General features: G+C 35.4%; 1 protein-coding gene across 1 annotated transcript; it reads left to right on the top strand.

Annotated features, from left to right (window-relative positions):
- The first annotated feature begins 1,134 nt into the window (after nucleotides 1–1,134).
- Nucleotides 1,135–12,643, top strand: LOC112764275 (long chain acyl-CoA synthetase 9, chloroplastic). Its single transcript, XM_025809833.3, has 11 exons — nucleotides 1,135–1,746; nucleotides 2,640–2,720; nucleotides 2,812–3,075; nucleotides 3,276–3,407; nucleotides 3,514–3,687; nucleotides 3,827–4,056; nucleotides 4,745–4,862; nucleotides 10,382–10,513; nucleotides 10,714–10,848; nucleotides 10,926–11,132; nucleotides 12,269–12,643. The coding sequence occupies exons 1-11, from the start codon at nucleotides 1,282–1,284 to the stop codon at nucleotides 12,431–12,433; spliced, it is 2,103 nt and encodes a 700-aa protein (XP_025665618.1). The 5' UTR covers nucleotides 1,135–1,281; the 3' UTR covers nucleotides 12,434–12,643.
- Nucleotides 12,644–14,321: the final 1,678 nt, after the last annotated feature.

The following is a 14,321-nucleotide window of genomic DNA, read 5'->3' as shown; positions in this document are numbered from 1 at the left end:
ATCAACCAAAAACGTAGCAACGAAAATTGTAGCACTTTCTTATCCTTAGTTGTTAGAAATTAAGCAACGCTGAGGACAGAGACAAACACAGGACAAGGAAAAAGAACAAAAAATGTCAACTTGGAAAAACTCGTTCATGACTGAAACTTCAATGTTCACGTCTTCTTAGTTGTCAACACTCAACAGTCATACCATGCCCTGTTTACACTTTCCTCGTGATATAATTTGATATTATATGATTAAGTTATTTGATTAAATTTAATTAAATTAGTATAATAATTTATTGGCATAATAAGAAAAATGTATAAGAAAAAAAATACTTAATTAAATTTGATTATAAAAATAACTTGTTCATTTAATATTTTTCTAATTCGAACATCTATCTCTTATAAAATATTTTTTATTTAATATTCAAAATATTTATAAATGGACAATTATTTAAAAATAGAGACCCAGGAAGTATTTTTTTTTTTTTTAAATTGAAAGGTTAGGCAAAAGCCTTAAGTTATTGGGATACAGAGTAAATTGTATTATTCTTTCTATAAAATACTTTTTATGTGTCAAATTCTCAATTTATGGATAAAGAAATCATGATCTTAAGTAAAAAAACAAACGTATTTATTAAGATTAAATTAATCTGTTAAGTAACTTCAATTTTATGTTGTGAAATTTAAATCTATAAAGTAATTATTTCAATTGAGAGAAAATGCGGCTAAACAATAAAAAGAAATTGTTATACTGTTATCCAACGGAAAAATATTTCATAAAAAATATTATCACACTGTCAAACTCTATTTAATAAGTATAAAATATATATAATATGATTTGTTTGAAAGAGTTTTTAAAAAATATATATTTTTTGAGTTTTATATGAAAGATTTTTTAAAAATATAAAATAATTTTAAATTTAAATATTTCATATAAAAAATAATTTTATTTATTAATTATATTTAAGTACCATAATATAAAAATATTTTTTATTTATTTATTATGTAAAAATATTTTATTTAATTTTTTAAAAATATAAATTATAACTTTTCAAATTTTTTTAAAAATTTTTTTAATATTTTTATTTTTATTATTAAAAAATAAAAAAATATATTTTTTAATTAAAAAAATCTTTTTTTATGACACGCGCACAATCACATATGCAACATAGTCCAATGGCGTGACATGCAATAAGTCCTTTTTTTCCCAGATTCGCTATTAAATTCTCACAACTCCTCACATTTTATATCCCAAATCTCACGCCTCAAATTCAGTTAGGCAGCAACAGCAACAATGACTCCCTACATTGCGGGCGTCGTAGTCCCTCTCCTAGTCACCCTCCTCGTCCGCAACGCCTCCGGCGGCGGCGGCGGCGGCAGAAGAAAGCGGCGCGCCGTGCCAGCAGACGTGGGAGGGGAGAAGGGCCTGGCAGTGAGGAACCGGCGCTTCGAGTCACTTGTGGAGACGTCATGGGAGGGGGCCGCGACGCTGGCGGAGCTATTTGAGATGACTTGCAGGCGGCATGCGGAGCGACTGCTGCTAGGGACACGGCGGCTGGTGTCGAGGGAGGTGGTGACCAGCGAAGACGGTAGAACCTTCGAGAAGCTTCACTTGGGAGACTACGAGTGGCTCACATACGCCAAAACGTTCGAAGCAGTTTGCGGATTCGCTTCTGGTTTGGCCACGTTGGGTCATGTCAGGGAAGAGCGTGCTGCCATCTTTGCTGATACTAGGGAAGAGTGGTTCATTGCGCTCCAGGTATTTTTTTTTTAATTTCTTTTATTTTTGGTCGATTTTGCTTTTCTTTATTTTATTTTGTTTAACTTTTTTTTTTTAGTCTTTCGATAGTCATCTTTGATGCACCCAGCCACTAACAATTAACCGTGTAAACAGAGTTTTTCTGAATGAATTAATATTAATTGATGGATAATGTAATTATTTTTGGTAAGGTGATAATATTAATTGGATCTATTGTAAAGTATATTTTACATTGGGTGGCTTTAAAAATTAAAGTCTTTCTTTTATTTGAAAATTAATCAATGTAGACTCTTACTTCCCATGAAAATTGGCGAGAAATACTTGGTTTTTTTTATTTTGGGTATTATAAGAAGAGGAATGTTAGGGCCAGCAATTTTAGTATTTTGTAACCATCAATTGGCCATCAATAGTGTATAGTGTTTTTAATGGTGTGAGATTACATCTAATGGTGGGAAATCACTCACTTTTATTTTGATGGTTAAGTGCTGGCCAGAAAATACAAAAGTTGCTGGTCCCATAGACTTTTTCATATAAGAAATTGTGAAAATTGTAAACACCAAACCAAAATTGAGCTATGATAATCACAGATTCACGTTTTTTAATTATTTATTTTTTGTTATTAGAGATATAAATTAACACGATAATCTCAGTTTAGAGAATTGTCAATTTTACTCATCCAAATGGTTATATAGAAAGGATAATAGTAAAGCCAATATATCTCTGAGCATAACTGAAATTTTCTTCTCAGCCACCAAATCAATAAAAAGAGATTTATGCATCATTAAGTGCTGTAGAATTGGTGAAATATTAGTTTTATTATTACGTCTAATTTTCCTTAAAAAAAGTGATTGATAATTTTTCTGTTTCTTTAAGCCTTTCATATGCACCTTCAGGGTTGCTTCCGGCGAAATGTGACAGTTGTGACTATTTATGCATCATTGGGGGAGGAAGCGTTATGTCACTCACTCAATGAGGTTTTTATTTTCTTCTCTAACTCTTTTAGGATGATGCATTCTTAAGTTTGCATGCTTCATTTTGTGAACTCACTTACAAAATGCGTGCCAGACAGAGGTTACAACAGTGATATGTGCCCAAAAAGAACTGAAGACACTTGTACGTATTAGTGGACAACTTGATTCAGTGAAACGTGTGATATGCATGGATGATGATATCCCATCTGAAGCCTCATCTGTTGAGCATGGCTGGATCGTAACTTCTTTTGCTAATGTAGAGAAGCTTGGTAGAGAAAACCCTGTTGATGCTGATTTACCTCATCCCGCTGATGTTGCCGTTATAATGTACACAAGTGGAAGTACAGGTTTACCTAAGGTTGGAAGCATCTCATATATATATATTTAGCTTTTCTAATATCAATTTCTAAATCACTTCACTTGATTGGTGATCCCAAATAGTATATCTGATTGGACCAGATTTTGGTGCTTTATTTTACTTCCTTTTCCATCTTGATTCTCTTGTTTATATTGTAGTGCTGTTCCTTTAATACTTTTTTTTTTGGTTTTTTCACAAAGGGTGTGATGATGACACATGCCAATGTCTTAGCAACTGTCTCTGCTGTGATGACAATTGTTCCTGACCTTGGGAGAAATGACACATATCTAGCATACTTACCAATGGCCCATATCCTTGAATTAGCAGCTGAGGTATGTGGATATACTTTTGTAGTTTGAAATACTTAATGCATATTTCTGTCTAAGCACATCAAATTTTTGTTTATTTCACGACTTATCAATCTCGAAAACATTTTAGAATTTGATTGCAGCTTGTGGAAGTGCAATAGGATATGGATCTCCTCTGACCTTAACAGATACATCAAACAAGATTAAGAAAGGAACAAAGGGGGATGCTACAGTGTTGAAGCCATCATTAATGGCAGCAGTACCAGCAATCCTTGATCGAGTGCGTGATGGAGTGTTCAAGAAGGTATTGATATTTGAGGTGTGAAGACACACCTATGCATCATGCATCAGTCGTATCATGTGTGTTAGTGAGGTGGTTGCATGAAAGCTGACTTTCATTTAGTCATTGGACCAAGAATAAAATCTTAAGCTTGCCCATGTAGGTAAATGCAACTGGAGGGTTGTCAAAGAAGTTGTTCAACTTAGCCTATGCTCGCAGGTTGCAAGCAGTTAATGGTAGCTGGCTTGGAGCTTGGGGCTTGGAGAAGGCACTTTGGGACTTTCTTGTGTTTAGAAAGGTCCGGGCAATTCTAGGGGGTCGTATCCGTTTTATATTGTCTGGTGGTGCTCCTCTTTCTGGTGATACACAGAGATTCATCAATATTTGTCTTGGGTAAGTCTTGATATATGAATAATCAATATATGAACTTTCCAAATAAAAGGAGAAATATTTGAATAGAGGACAAAATATCTACTTGATAACAACAATAGAGACTTAGTGCATTGGTTAGCTACATGGGTTAAACGACATTATTGTGCTCTTTCATGTTTGATATCTGTACTTTGTCCTTTTATGCTTACCTCTTCTGATAATTTCAAAGTTTCAATACCGCTTAGCATAAGGATTTGAATACCTCTTCTGATATCTCTTCTAATAATTTCTTTCAAAAGTTTCAATACCAGCGACGAAACAAATCTGCTTAAGAAATCTATATCCACAATTCTAATTGTGACCTTTTTGACCAAATTGGTATACGAGGCAGCAAGTTTTGAGACAGCTCTGTTGTAAAAGAGTGATTGACTGATTGCTGTATTACCATATGATCGAACCAAGGTTGAAATGTGAACTGCTAGTCTATATTATGGCCTGTGAATGATTTGCTACAATCGGCTTGACAGTTGATATCAATAGAAAGTTCAAACTGTTCTGGCAGCCTGCATATTTCTTTTGCACACTCAACTTCTACTTCTGTTATGATGGGCTTCTAAATGATATATTAGTATCAACTTCTGTTGCTTTACACTTGCACTTATTATTTTCTTTTCATATTTATATATTTATATTGGATTGTCATTTCCAGTGCTCCAATAGGTCAAGGATATGGTCTGACAGAGACTTGTGCTGGTGGGACATTCTCTGATGTTGATGATACATCTGTTGGTCGTGTTGGACCACCTCTTCCATGCTCATTTATTAAGGTAATGCTTAATCAGATCAAGTTTACCTTTATATATATTTGTTAACATTAGTATAATGGTAGCATGATCCATGTAGCTGACCGCACCTAGCGGGATAAGGCTTTGTTGTTGTATCAATCCTTTGGCTCTGAAATAGTGATATATAAGCATTTACAAGCTACTGCTGCTTGCAGCAGTGGGGGATCTGATTTTGACAAGCTGAAATGTATTAAAGATGAAGAGGTGGAGTTTTTGTTCACGAAATTCAGTAATAAGGCACCAGGAGAAGATTGAAGAGTTAGTTTTTTTATATAAATGGTATAGGACACTCTTGCAGTCTGATAGGCTAAACTATTAGAGAGGAGGACAAAATTTATTAACTTCTATTGTAAAACTTGAGAGCGGTGTAAGAGGAGTCTCTCAAGAGAATGAATAATAAAAAGTTAATGAGATTGCTAATGGGATACCATTTAAGGTATGGAAATGTCTAGGAGGGAAAGGCATAAGTTGACTTACAAAGTTGTTCAACATGATTATAAAGTCCAAGTAAATGTTGGATGAGTAGAGGAGTACCGATGGTCTAATCCCCTATGTATAAAATACAGGATTAGCGGAATTGAAACTTACGAGCCCATGTTATGAATATTAGGCAGTGTACTATTGAGTGGTGATTGAGATAGGAGGACATTTTGCAGGAAACTAGTTTGTTTTCTTGCCTTAAAAAAGGTTAATCACAGAAAAGCTACTCTCCTTTTTGTGGATATTGATGGAGAAATATCAGAGGTATTAAAGTAATTTATAACTAATGGAGGGGATATCAGAATGATCAAAGAGCTTTTCGTCTTTTGCACTGATTTGGAAAAGTTAAATAATAGGCTACTAAGATTTTGTGGATGGTTTTAATAGATAAACCACAATGATGGTTAGCTGACAACAACAACAACAAAGCCAACAAAGCCTTGTCCCACTAAGTGGGGTCGGCTACATGAATCAAACGGCGCCATTGTGCTCTGTCATGTATCATGTCTACAGAGAGACCGTTTACATGTAGATCTCGTTTGACCACCTCATGGATGGTCTTCTTAGGTCTTCCTCTGCCTTTCGCCCTTTGTCCATCTTCTATCTCATCCACCCTCCTGACTGGATGTTCTATCGGTCTTCTTCCCACATGTCCAAACCACCTGAGACGCGATTCAACCATCTTTTCCACAATGGGTGCTACTCCAACTCTCTCCCTTATATCTTCATTCCTTATTTTATCCAATCGCGTATGACCACTCATCCATCTCAACATCTTCATCTCTGCCACACTCAACTTATGTTCGTGCTCCCCTTTAGCCGTCCAACACTCCGTACCATACAGCATAGCCGGTCTTATAGCGGTGCGATAGAATTTATCTTTAAGTTTTAAAGGCACTTTTTTGTCGCATATAAAACCAGATGCACTCCGCCATTTTGACCAACCTGCTTGGATCCTATGATTTACATCCTGTTCAATCTCTCCATTATCCTGTATGATGCACCCAAGATACTTAAAACTTTTAACTTTTCGCAGGATGTTTTCTCCAATCTTCACCTCTATATTGGAGTTTTCCCTTCTCAGACTGAACTTACATTCCATATATTCCGTCTTGCTACGGCTTATGCGCAGACCATACACTTCTAGAGCTTCTCTCCATAACTCCAACTTCTTATTTAGGTCTTCTCTTGACTCTCCCATAAGGACGATATCATCGGCAAAAAGCATGCACTATGACACAGGCTCTTGGATGTGCTCTGTGAGTACTTCCAAGACTAATGTGAAAAGGTATGGACTTAAGGATGATCCCTGGTGTAATCCTATACCAATAGGGAATTCCTCTGTCACACCACCTTGAGTCTTCACACTAGTTGTGGCCCCATCATACATGTCTTCTCCCTTGGTACTCTATCATACGCTTTTTCCAAATCAATAAACACCATGTGTAGATCCCTTTTATTACTACGATACCTCTCCATCATCCTTCTTAATAGGTATATCGCTTCAGTGGTAGATTTGTCTGGCATAAATCCAAATTGGTTCTCTGTTACTTGTGTCTCTTTTCTCAACCTCCGTTCTATCACCCTTTCCCATAACTTCATAGTATGACTCATAAGCTTAATCCCTCTATAGTTTTCGCAACTTTGTATATCCCCCTTATTCTTGTAGATAGGTACCAAGGTGCTCTTTCTCCACTCATCAGGCATCTTCTTTGACCTTAAAATCTCATTAAAAAGCTTGGTTAATCAGTTGATGCCTTTTCCTCCAAGACCCTTCCAAACCTCAATCGGGATATTATCAGGTCCTACTGCCCTGCCATTTTTCATCTGCTTTAGAGCCTCTTTTACCTCGAAGTCTCGAATCCTTCGATAGTAGTTAAAGTTTTGATCTTCTTCCCTTGTGCATAATCGACCAAGGCTCGGAAGAGTCTTCTGTCCCTCATTAAATAACTCGTAGAAGTAGCTCTTCTACCTTTCATTAATCTTCTCCTCTTGAGCCAACACCTCTCCATCCTTATCCTTTATGCACTTAACCTGATCCAAATCTCTCGTTCTTTTTTCCCGACTCTTTGCGATTCTATATATACATTTTTCTCCTTCTTTCGTGCCCAAAGACTGGTAGAGACCCTCATATGCTCTTGTTCTTGCTTCACTTACAGCCACTTTTGTCTCTTTCTTAGCCGCCTTATATTTTTCCCAGTTATCTGCATTGCGGCATAAAAACCACTCTTTAAAGCATTCCCTTTTTATCTTTATCTTTTCTTGTATACTCGCATTCCACCACCAGGACTCCTTGTCTCTTGGTCCTATTCCTTTAGATTCACCAAAACTTTCTTTTGCTGTTCTTCTAATAACTTCTGCCATCTTCCTCCACATTTCTTCCACGCTTCCATTCCCATCCCACTTTGCCTCTTCTCCTACCCGTCTTAGGAAGCTTCTTTGTTCCTCCCCTTTCATCTGCCACCACCTCGTCCTTGGGTTCTTCGTATGATGTCTTTTCCTCAATTTTTGCTCAACGCGAAAATCCATGACGAGCACCTTATGTTGTGTTGTCAAACTCTCTCCCGGGATAATTTTACAGTTAATGCAAAATTTCCGGTCGACTCTCCTCAACAAGAAGAAGTCGATTTGAGAGCTTGTCATGCCACTCTTATAGGTTATAAGATGTTCGTCTCTCTTTTTAAAACATGTATTTGCGATGAGAAGATCAAAAGTTGAGGAAAAGTCCAAAATAGTTTTACCCTCGGCATTGATCACCCCAAAACCATGGCCTCCGTGAATACTCCCATATCCAGTCACTTCTCTCCCAACATGGCCATTTAAATCTCCTCCTAAGAAAATCTTATCTCCCAAAGGTATGCCTTGAACCAAACTCTCTAGATCCTCCCAAAACCTTATCTTGTGTTGTTCGTCCGAACCCACTTGCGGTGCATAGGCGCTAATCACATGGAAAGCACCTCCCTCCACCACAAGTTTGATAGAGATGATCCGATCTCCCACCCTCTTGACATCCACTACGTCTTTCTTCCACTGCTTATCCACAATTATTCCAACCCCATTCCTATTCTTCACCTTTCCTGTATACCAAAGTTTGAAACCAGAAGTATCCAACTCCCTAGCCTTTGCACCAACCCATTTCGTTTCTTGTAGGCACATAATGTTAATCTTCCTCCTTGTCATGGTGTCCACCACCTCTATGGACTTTCCTGTTAGAGTGCCTATGTTCCATGTCCCAAATCTCAACCTTCTGTCGCTTCGACCTTTACCTTTTCCTTTGTGAACTAGCTTATTTACCCTCGTCCGTTCACGAAAACGCGAGAACCCTTGCTCATTTAACACTACATCCGGGCACCGATGCAGCGGCTCTTGCTTCGACACCGTACTCGAGCCATACGGCGCGTTGCTTCCGGGCAACGACCTAGCTTTAGCGCAATAATGTCTTTGATTCATGTCATGGGGGTTCGGCTATATTTTTATGTTGGTTGCCGAAGACCTAACACCTCCTTTATCCGGGCTTGGGACCGGCTATGTACCGCAAGTGTAACATAGGCGGAGTTTGATGGTTAGCTGACAAAGATTGGAAATTATAGGAATGACAACACGCTTTACAAGGCAAAGTGACGATATTGTTGGCTAAGAAAATTTCATCCAAGTATAATAAGTCCTCCTAAATCAAGTTTTACTTTGCTCAGGTCAGTAGATATCAAGGTAGAAGATTTTGACTGAGTTTCTTGAGAGGTAAAAGCAAAACATACAAGTTTCAATATAAATTTGGCATTTATATCTTTAACTGTGGGTAGCCAACCCCCATCTAGTGGGATAAGACTTTCTAGTTGTTGTATATCTTTAATACTGGGGACCTGTCTGATCTATTCCATATTAAACAAATCAGTCATTCAGTCTATATAGACAAATGTAAGCTACCTATTGGATTTAACCTGTATAGAGGAAATAGAGTAGTGTGTTGACTGTTATTTTGTGACTGAAAAGTCTCACTGAAGTTTAAGGGAAAATCCTACAACACTATTATATGGAATTGAATATTAGGTAGTAAATAACCAACAAGTGAATAAAGTCACCGTTGCAAAGATAAGGTTGTAGTACTTGATAAGTTGGCCCACTGTACAAGATTAATAGGTTGGAGTTATGATAGCGTCTATTTTGGTAAAGATCGTAAGATTCTTGTAATCATACAAGAAGGTAGAAGTCCAATATATGTAGATCAAATGAATGCTAGCTCAACTGATAGAGGTAGAGGGAGACAAAAATGGATTTTATGAAAATGATTTGTCCATAGATATGGTTTATATTTTAGTGTGGTTACCTATCTCTATGCTGCGATATCCCTCTATCCGAAGAAGGACAACTGGTTATGGGAAAAAGGCTTTGTTGTTATTAACTTTTCTTTGCATAGAGTATGTTTTTGTTTGTAACCGGGTTTGTCATTGTGTTGCTTCTAGTTTTCACCACTAATATGGCGACCATGACTCTTGAGCAACTTGTAAACATATGTCATCTTCAGAAACCTTGCCTCTATTTCAGAGGTCTACATGTTTTCAAATTACGACCAAACATTTTGAAAGTTGAGTTTTCTGTCGTCACATCCCATCAAAAGTAAATATTTGATGTCAAGTTCAAATGAGTAATCTTTTCAAATTTATGTATCCATATTTTATGAAATTGTAGAGACCATTACAACTCTTACAGGATATATTGGGTGTCAACTTCATTTCCTTGTTACATCAGATAAAAAGTAATTCATAGTCCTTGTTAAAAAATCATTGAAAGGACCTGCATCTATCGTGTTCTTTATGGTCCTTTCGTAATTCACCTCAGTCAGAAACATTGTTATTTCTTACTTGCCTTGTTTAATGTTGAAAGTTGAAATGGGATGGTGGCCATGGTACAAGTCCTTTTTTTAGCATGATTGTCTTAAAATGGCAGCTTGGTTTTCTTTTGGTACCCACCCACTCAAAAACATCTTATTTGATATTTATTATTATTATTATTTTTTGGTTCAGCTAATTGATTGGCCTGAAGGTGGGTATCTAACAAAAGACTCACCCATGCCCCGGGGTGAAATTGTAATTGGTGGTCCAAACGTGACACTTGGGTACTTCAAAAATGAAGAAAAGACAAAAGAATCATACAAGGTATAGCTTCATTGTCATTTTTTTCGTGCTTTTGAAAAAGAAAAAAGGGGGGGGGGGTGGAGTGGAGTTAAGGTGGGATAAGATATCGCTTCTTATTTTCCTAGGGGCACTCTTTCTCTTTTGCTTAGCAAATTTCAAAGTTCTATTTGCAGCATATATTTAGACTGCATGAATTAACTTCTGTATCATTCATGTTAAAGGTTGATGAAAAAGGAATGAGGTGGTTCTACACTGGTGATATAGGGAGATTTCATTCAGACGGTTGCCTCGAAATCATTGATCGCAAAAAGGATATTGTTAAATTGCAGCATGGAGAGTATGTCTCCTTGGGAAAGGTATGAATATTGGTTTGTGGAATGCGTCAGCATCATTCTCAGTAATATTCCTTTGTGACTAATTTTATCGAATACAGGTTGAGGCAGCTCTTAGTGTTAGCCCTTTTGTGGACAATATTATGTTGCATGCTGATCCTATCTACAATTACTGTGTGGCACTCGTCGTAGTTTCTCCATCTACTTTGGAAGATTGGGCCTCAAGTAAAGGCATAGCTTATTCAAAACTTTCAGAACTATGCAAGAGAGAAGACACTATGAAGGAGGTGCATGCGTCACTTGTAAAGGTATGTGCCACTTTTGATGTTAATGTAAATTTATTTCCAAAGTTTTGTTAGGCAGGCTATGCTGGTCGAGCCCTCAAATTGTGACTACTACTATTTGAACAATGAGTTTAAAGGATTCCTTGAACCTCTAAAATATCAAGTAAAGGTCGAAACCCTTCCATTTACCTCCCTTCCATTTACCTACAATGGGAAAATTTAGCTATAGTCAATGTTAATTAACATGATTCAATTTAAGATTTAATTCCACTAATCATGAAGAACAATGATTCAGGATTCATCTTAGGTAACCTACTCTCAAACTAGACCAAAAACACTACTTACCTAAGGAAAGTAAACATCATCCACAAGTTCAAAGTGCAGAAAATTATAAATTTAAAATCAACAATTAAGCAATGAACTCGACAATTACTCAATTTAGCACCAAAATAGAAATACCCATATTTAACTTTATTAAACACCCATCCAATATATGCATTTTCTACTCACAAATTAGGTTCTAGTACTAATCACCATTGAATCAATAACTTTCATCCTTACAGGATCTCACCTAATGATCTCGAGGGGTGATTACTCTTTCATTGTCACTTCACAAGTTTCTTCACTTTAGGGGATCTAAAATACAAAATTATCACATTTGTTCTAACCTAGGATTCTTTCTTTGTCAAAAATGCTATTTGCACACCAAAATCAGCCACCATGTATTTGTGCATAAATACATGTGTAGTTTAATTCATTTTTTGTGTATTTTGTATTTCAATATGTATTTTACACTGGTACCTGATTTTAGTATACACCTAGCATATTCATTTATTTGTGGATAATATCTGTCTTCCTGGAATAAAATTTTTATTCCAATTTAATCAGGATTTCTCATATGAAAGTCAATTTTAACAACCCCCCCAAAACACCAAAAGCCCCACCGAGATAATAATGCATCACTGTTCTAGGGAGCAATCTAAATTTGGTTGTAAAGCGTATTGGTTGTTTAATGTGGGAAACTTGATAGTGTCATTCACATGTTTATTTCAATATCTCTGTAGTCTAGACCCTGTAGTGCAGTGCATTGCCTTCTGTAGTTGCAAAAAATGTACTATTACTCAATTTTTGTTATAACAAATCTATGAAACTATTTGCAGGAAGGAAAGAAGGCTCGTTTGGAGAAATTTGAGATCCCTGCAAAAATTGAATTGCTTCCTGAACCATGGACTCCAGAGTCTGGTCTAGTCACTGCTGCGCTCAAGCTCAAAAGAGAAGCAATCAGAAAGGCTTTCCATGAAGAGCTTTTGAAATTATATGCTTAAAGAGTCTAACGACCAACTTAGATATGTTGGGCACTCCAACTGCGAAAGAAAGAAGCTACTGAGCCTTTTTTCCCTTCTTTCTTTTACACCCTGGTAATGGCAGTGGTTGAGTCGGAAAATTCTTGTATAAATACAAATGACAAGATGTACTGAGATGGAGAGGTTGTTATCCTCTTTTTATTTTTATTCAAGGAAGAGAGGTTTTTTGTCCTTTTTGTTATTACTAATTTTATCCACTTATTATGCTTTGTTGCTGCTATTTGTTAACTAATTTTGTCTGATTATTCACAAATAAAAGAACAAAATTTCTCTCAAATCTTTATTCAATCAAAGTAGTCTCTCAAATTAATTAACATGAATCATGACGTTATTTTTTTTAACGAAGTTTAAAAAGTACGTTTTTATTGTTGAATTCACATGAGAGAAATATGTACAAATACTTTTAATTATGCAAAATATATGCAAGTTAGTTGATAAACTATAAATTTTTTTGTATAATTTAAAATGATAAAAAAATTTATCAGATATCATATTTAGAAAAGAAATATATAACTCAAATTTCTAAAATAAAAAAGAGCTCCAAATAACTTGTATATTTATAAAATCTCTTATTGCAGATAGATTTGAGCATTTTAAAGCTTTTATGAGCATTTAGGTCATGCTTTAAGTTTGAGACTGATCTGATGGTATTTTGAAAGAATACTCCTACACATATAAGTCTTTTTAGCATACAAGTCATACAAGTTAACCCAAACCCAACAAAATCTACTTTCATAACACGCGTGTGAAAATCACGTTCCTCCCGTGTTCTTCCTCCTCCTCCTCCTCCTTCTCTTCCTTCTTCTTCTCCTTCTTCTTTGCGTTTCTCTTTATTTTTCTTCGCATGTTTTATCTTCATCGTTGTTTTTTTATTACTGTTGTTGTTGCTACATTTTTTTCCTCATTTTTCTATTAATTTTGTAACATTATATTTATATATATATATATATATATATATATATATATATATATATATATATATATTGATTTTTTTCTCCCAAGAAGAATTATGAGAATATGAAATAAGAAGATGAAGAAGAAGAAGCAGCAGAAGATGAGGAGGAAGAAGAGAAAGAGTTTTGAATTACGCAGAACTTATCAGCACACATACATAGAAAATTCTTAAACAATACACCCAAATATATTCGTGTTACACCCAAATTTACTGCAAATACAGAAAAATGTTTCCTCTAATACTGCATTTTTTTTCTTCTTTTAATTTCTTATTTCTTTCTTTCTTTTAGTCGAATGAATGTAAGTTCATCAACTTCCAAGTATTTTACAGCATTATGTGTTTCTTCTTCTTTGATTTTTTTTGTTTTTATTCTTGTTAAGAGAGTAAAACAAGAAGAAACTTGAGAAGGTAAAATAAAAAGAAAAAGATAAATAAAAAAAAAGATGGTGAGGATGAAAAGAAGAAGAAGAAGCAACAGAAGAGGAGAAGGAGTTTTGAATTATGCAGAACTTATTAGCATGCATAGACCGAAAATTTTTAAACAATACACTCAAATATCTTCGTGTTACACCCAAATTTGCTATAAATACAGAAAAATATTTCCTCTAATGCTACAATGTTTTCTTCTTATTTTTTTCCTTATTTCTTTCTTTCTTTTAGTTGAATGAATGTAAGTTCATTATTTTCCAAGTAATTTTGTACCATTATATGTTTCTTCTTTATTTGATTTTTTTTGTTTTCATTCTTGTTAAAAGAGTAAAACAAGAAAAAATTTAAAAAGATAAAACAAGAAAAAAAAAGATGAATAAGAAAAAAAAAGATGATGATGATGATGATGAAAAAGAAGAAGAAGAAGCACCAGAAGATGATCAGGAGGGAGAAGAAGAGTTTTTA

The sequence above is a fragment of the Arachis hypogaea genome, chromosome 17, assembly GCF_003086295.3.
Source record: "Arachis hypogaea cultivar Tifrunner chromosome 17, arahy.Tifrunner.gnm2.J5K5, whole genome shotgun sequence".
Taxonomy (NCBI): Eukaryota; Viridiplantae; Streptophyta; class Magnoliopsida; order Fabales; family Fabaceae; genus Arachis; species Arachis hypogaea.
This window is presented reverse-complemented; position numbering and strand designations above follow the sequence as displayed.

Coding starts and splice junctions, on each gene's coding strand:
- LOC112764275 (XM_025809833.3), top strand. CDS start 1,282: ATGACTCCCTACATTGCGGGCGTCGTAGTCCCTCTCCTAGTCACCCTC. Junction 3,408..3,513: donor TCCTTGAATTAGCAGCTGAG/GTATGTGGATAT, acceptor AAAACATTTTAG/AATTTGATTGCAGCTTGTGG. Junction 10,849..10,925: donor AGTATGTCTCCTTGGGAAAG/GTATGAATATTG, acceptor TATCGAATACAG/GTTGAGGCAGCTCTTAGTGT.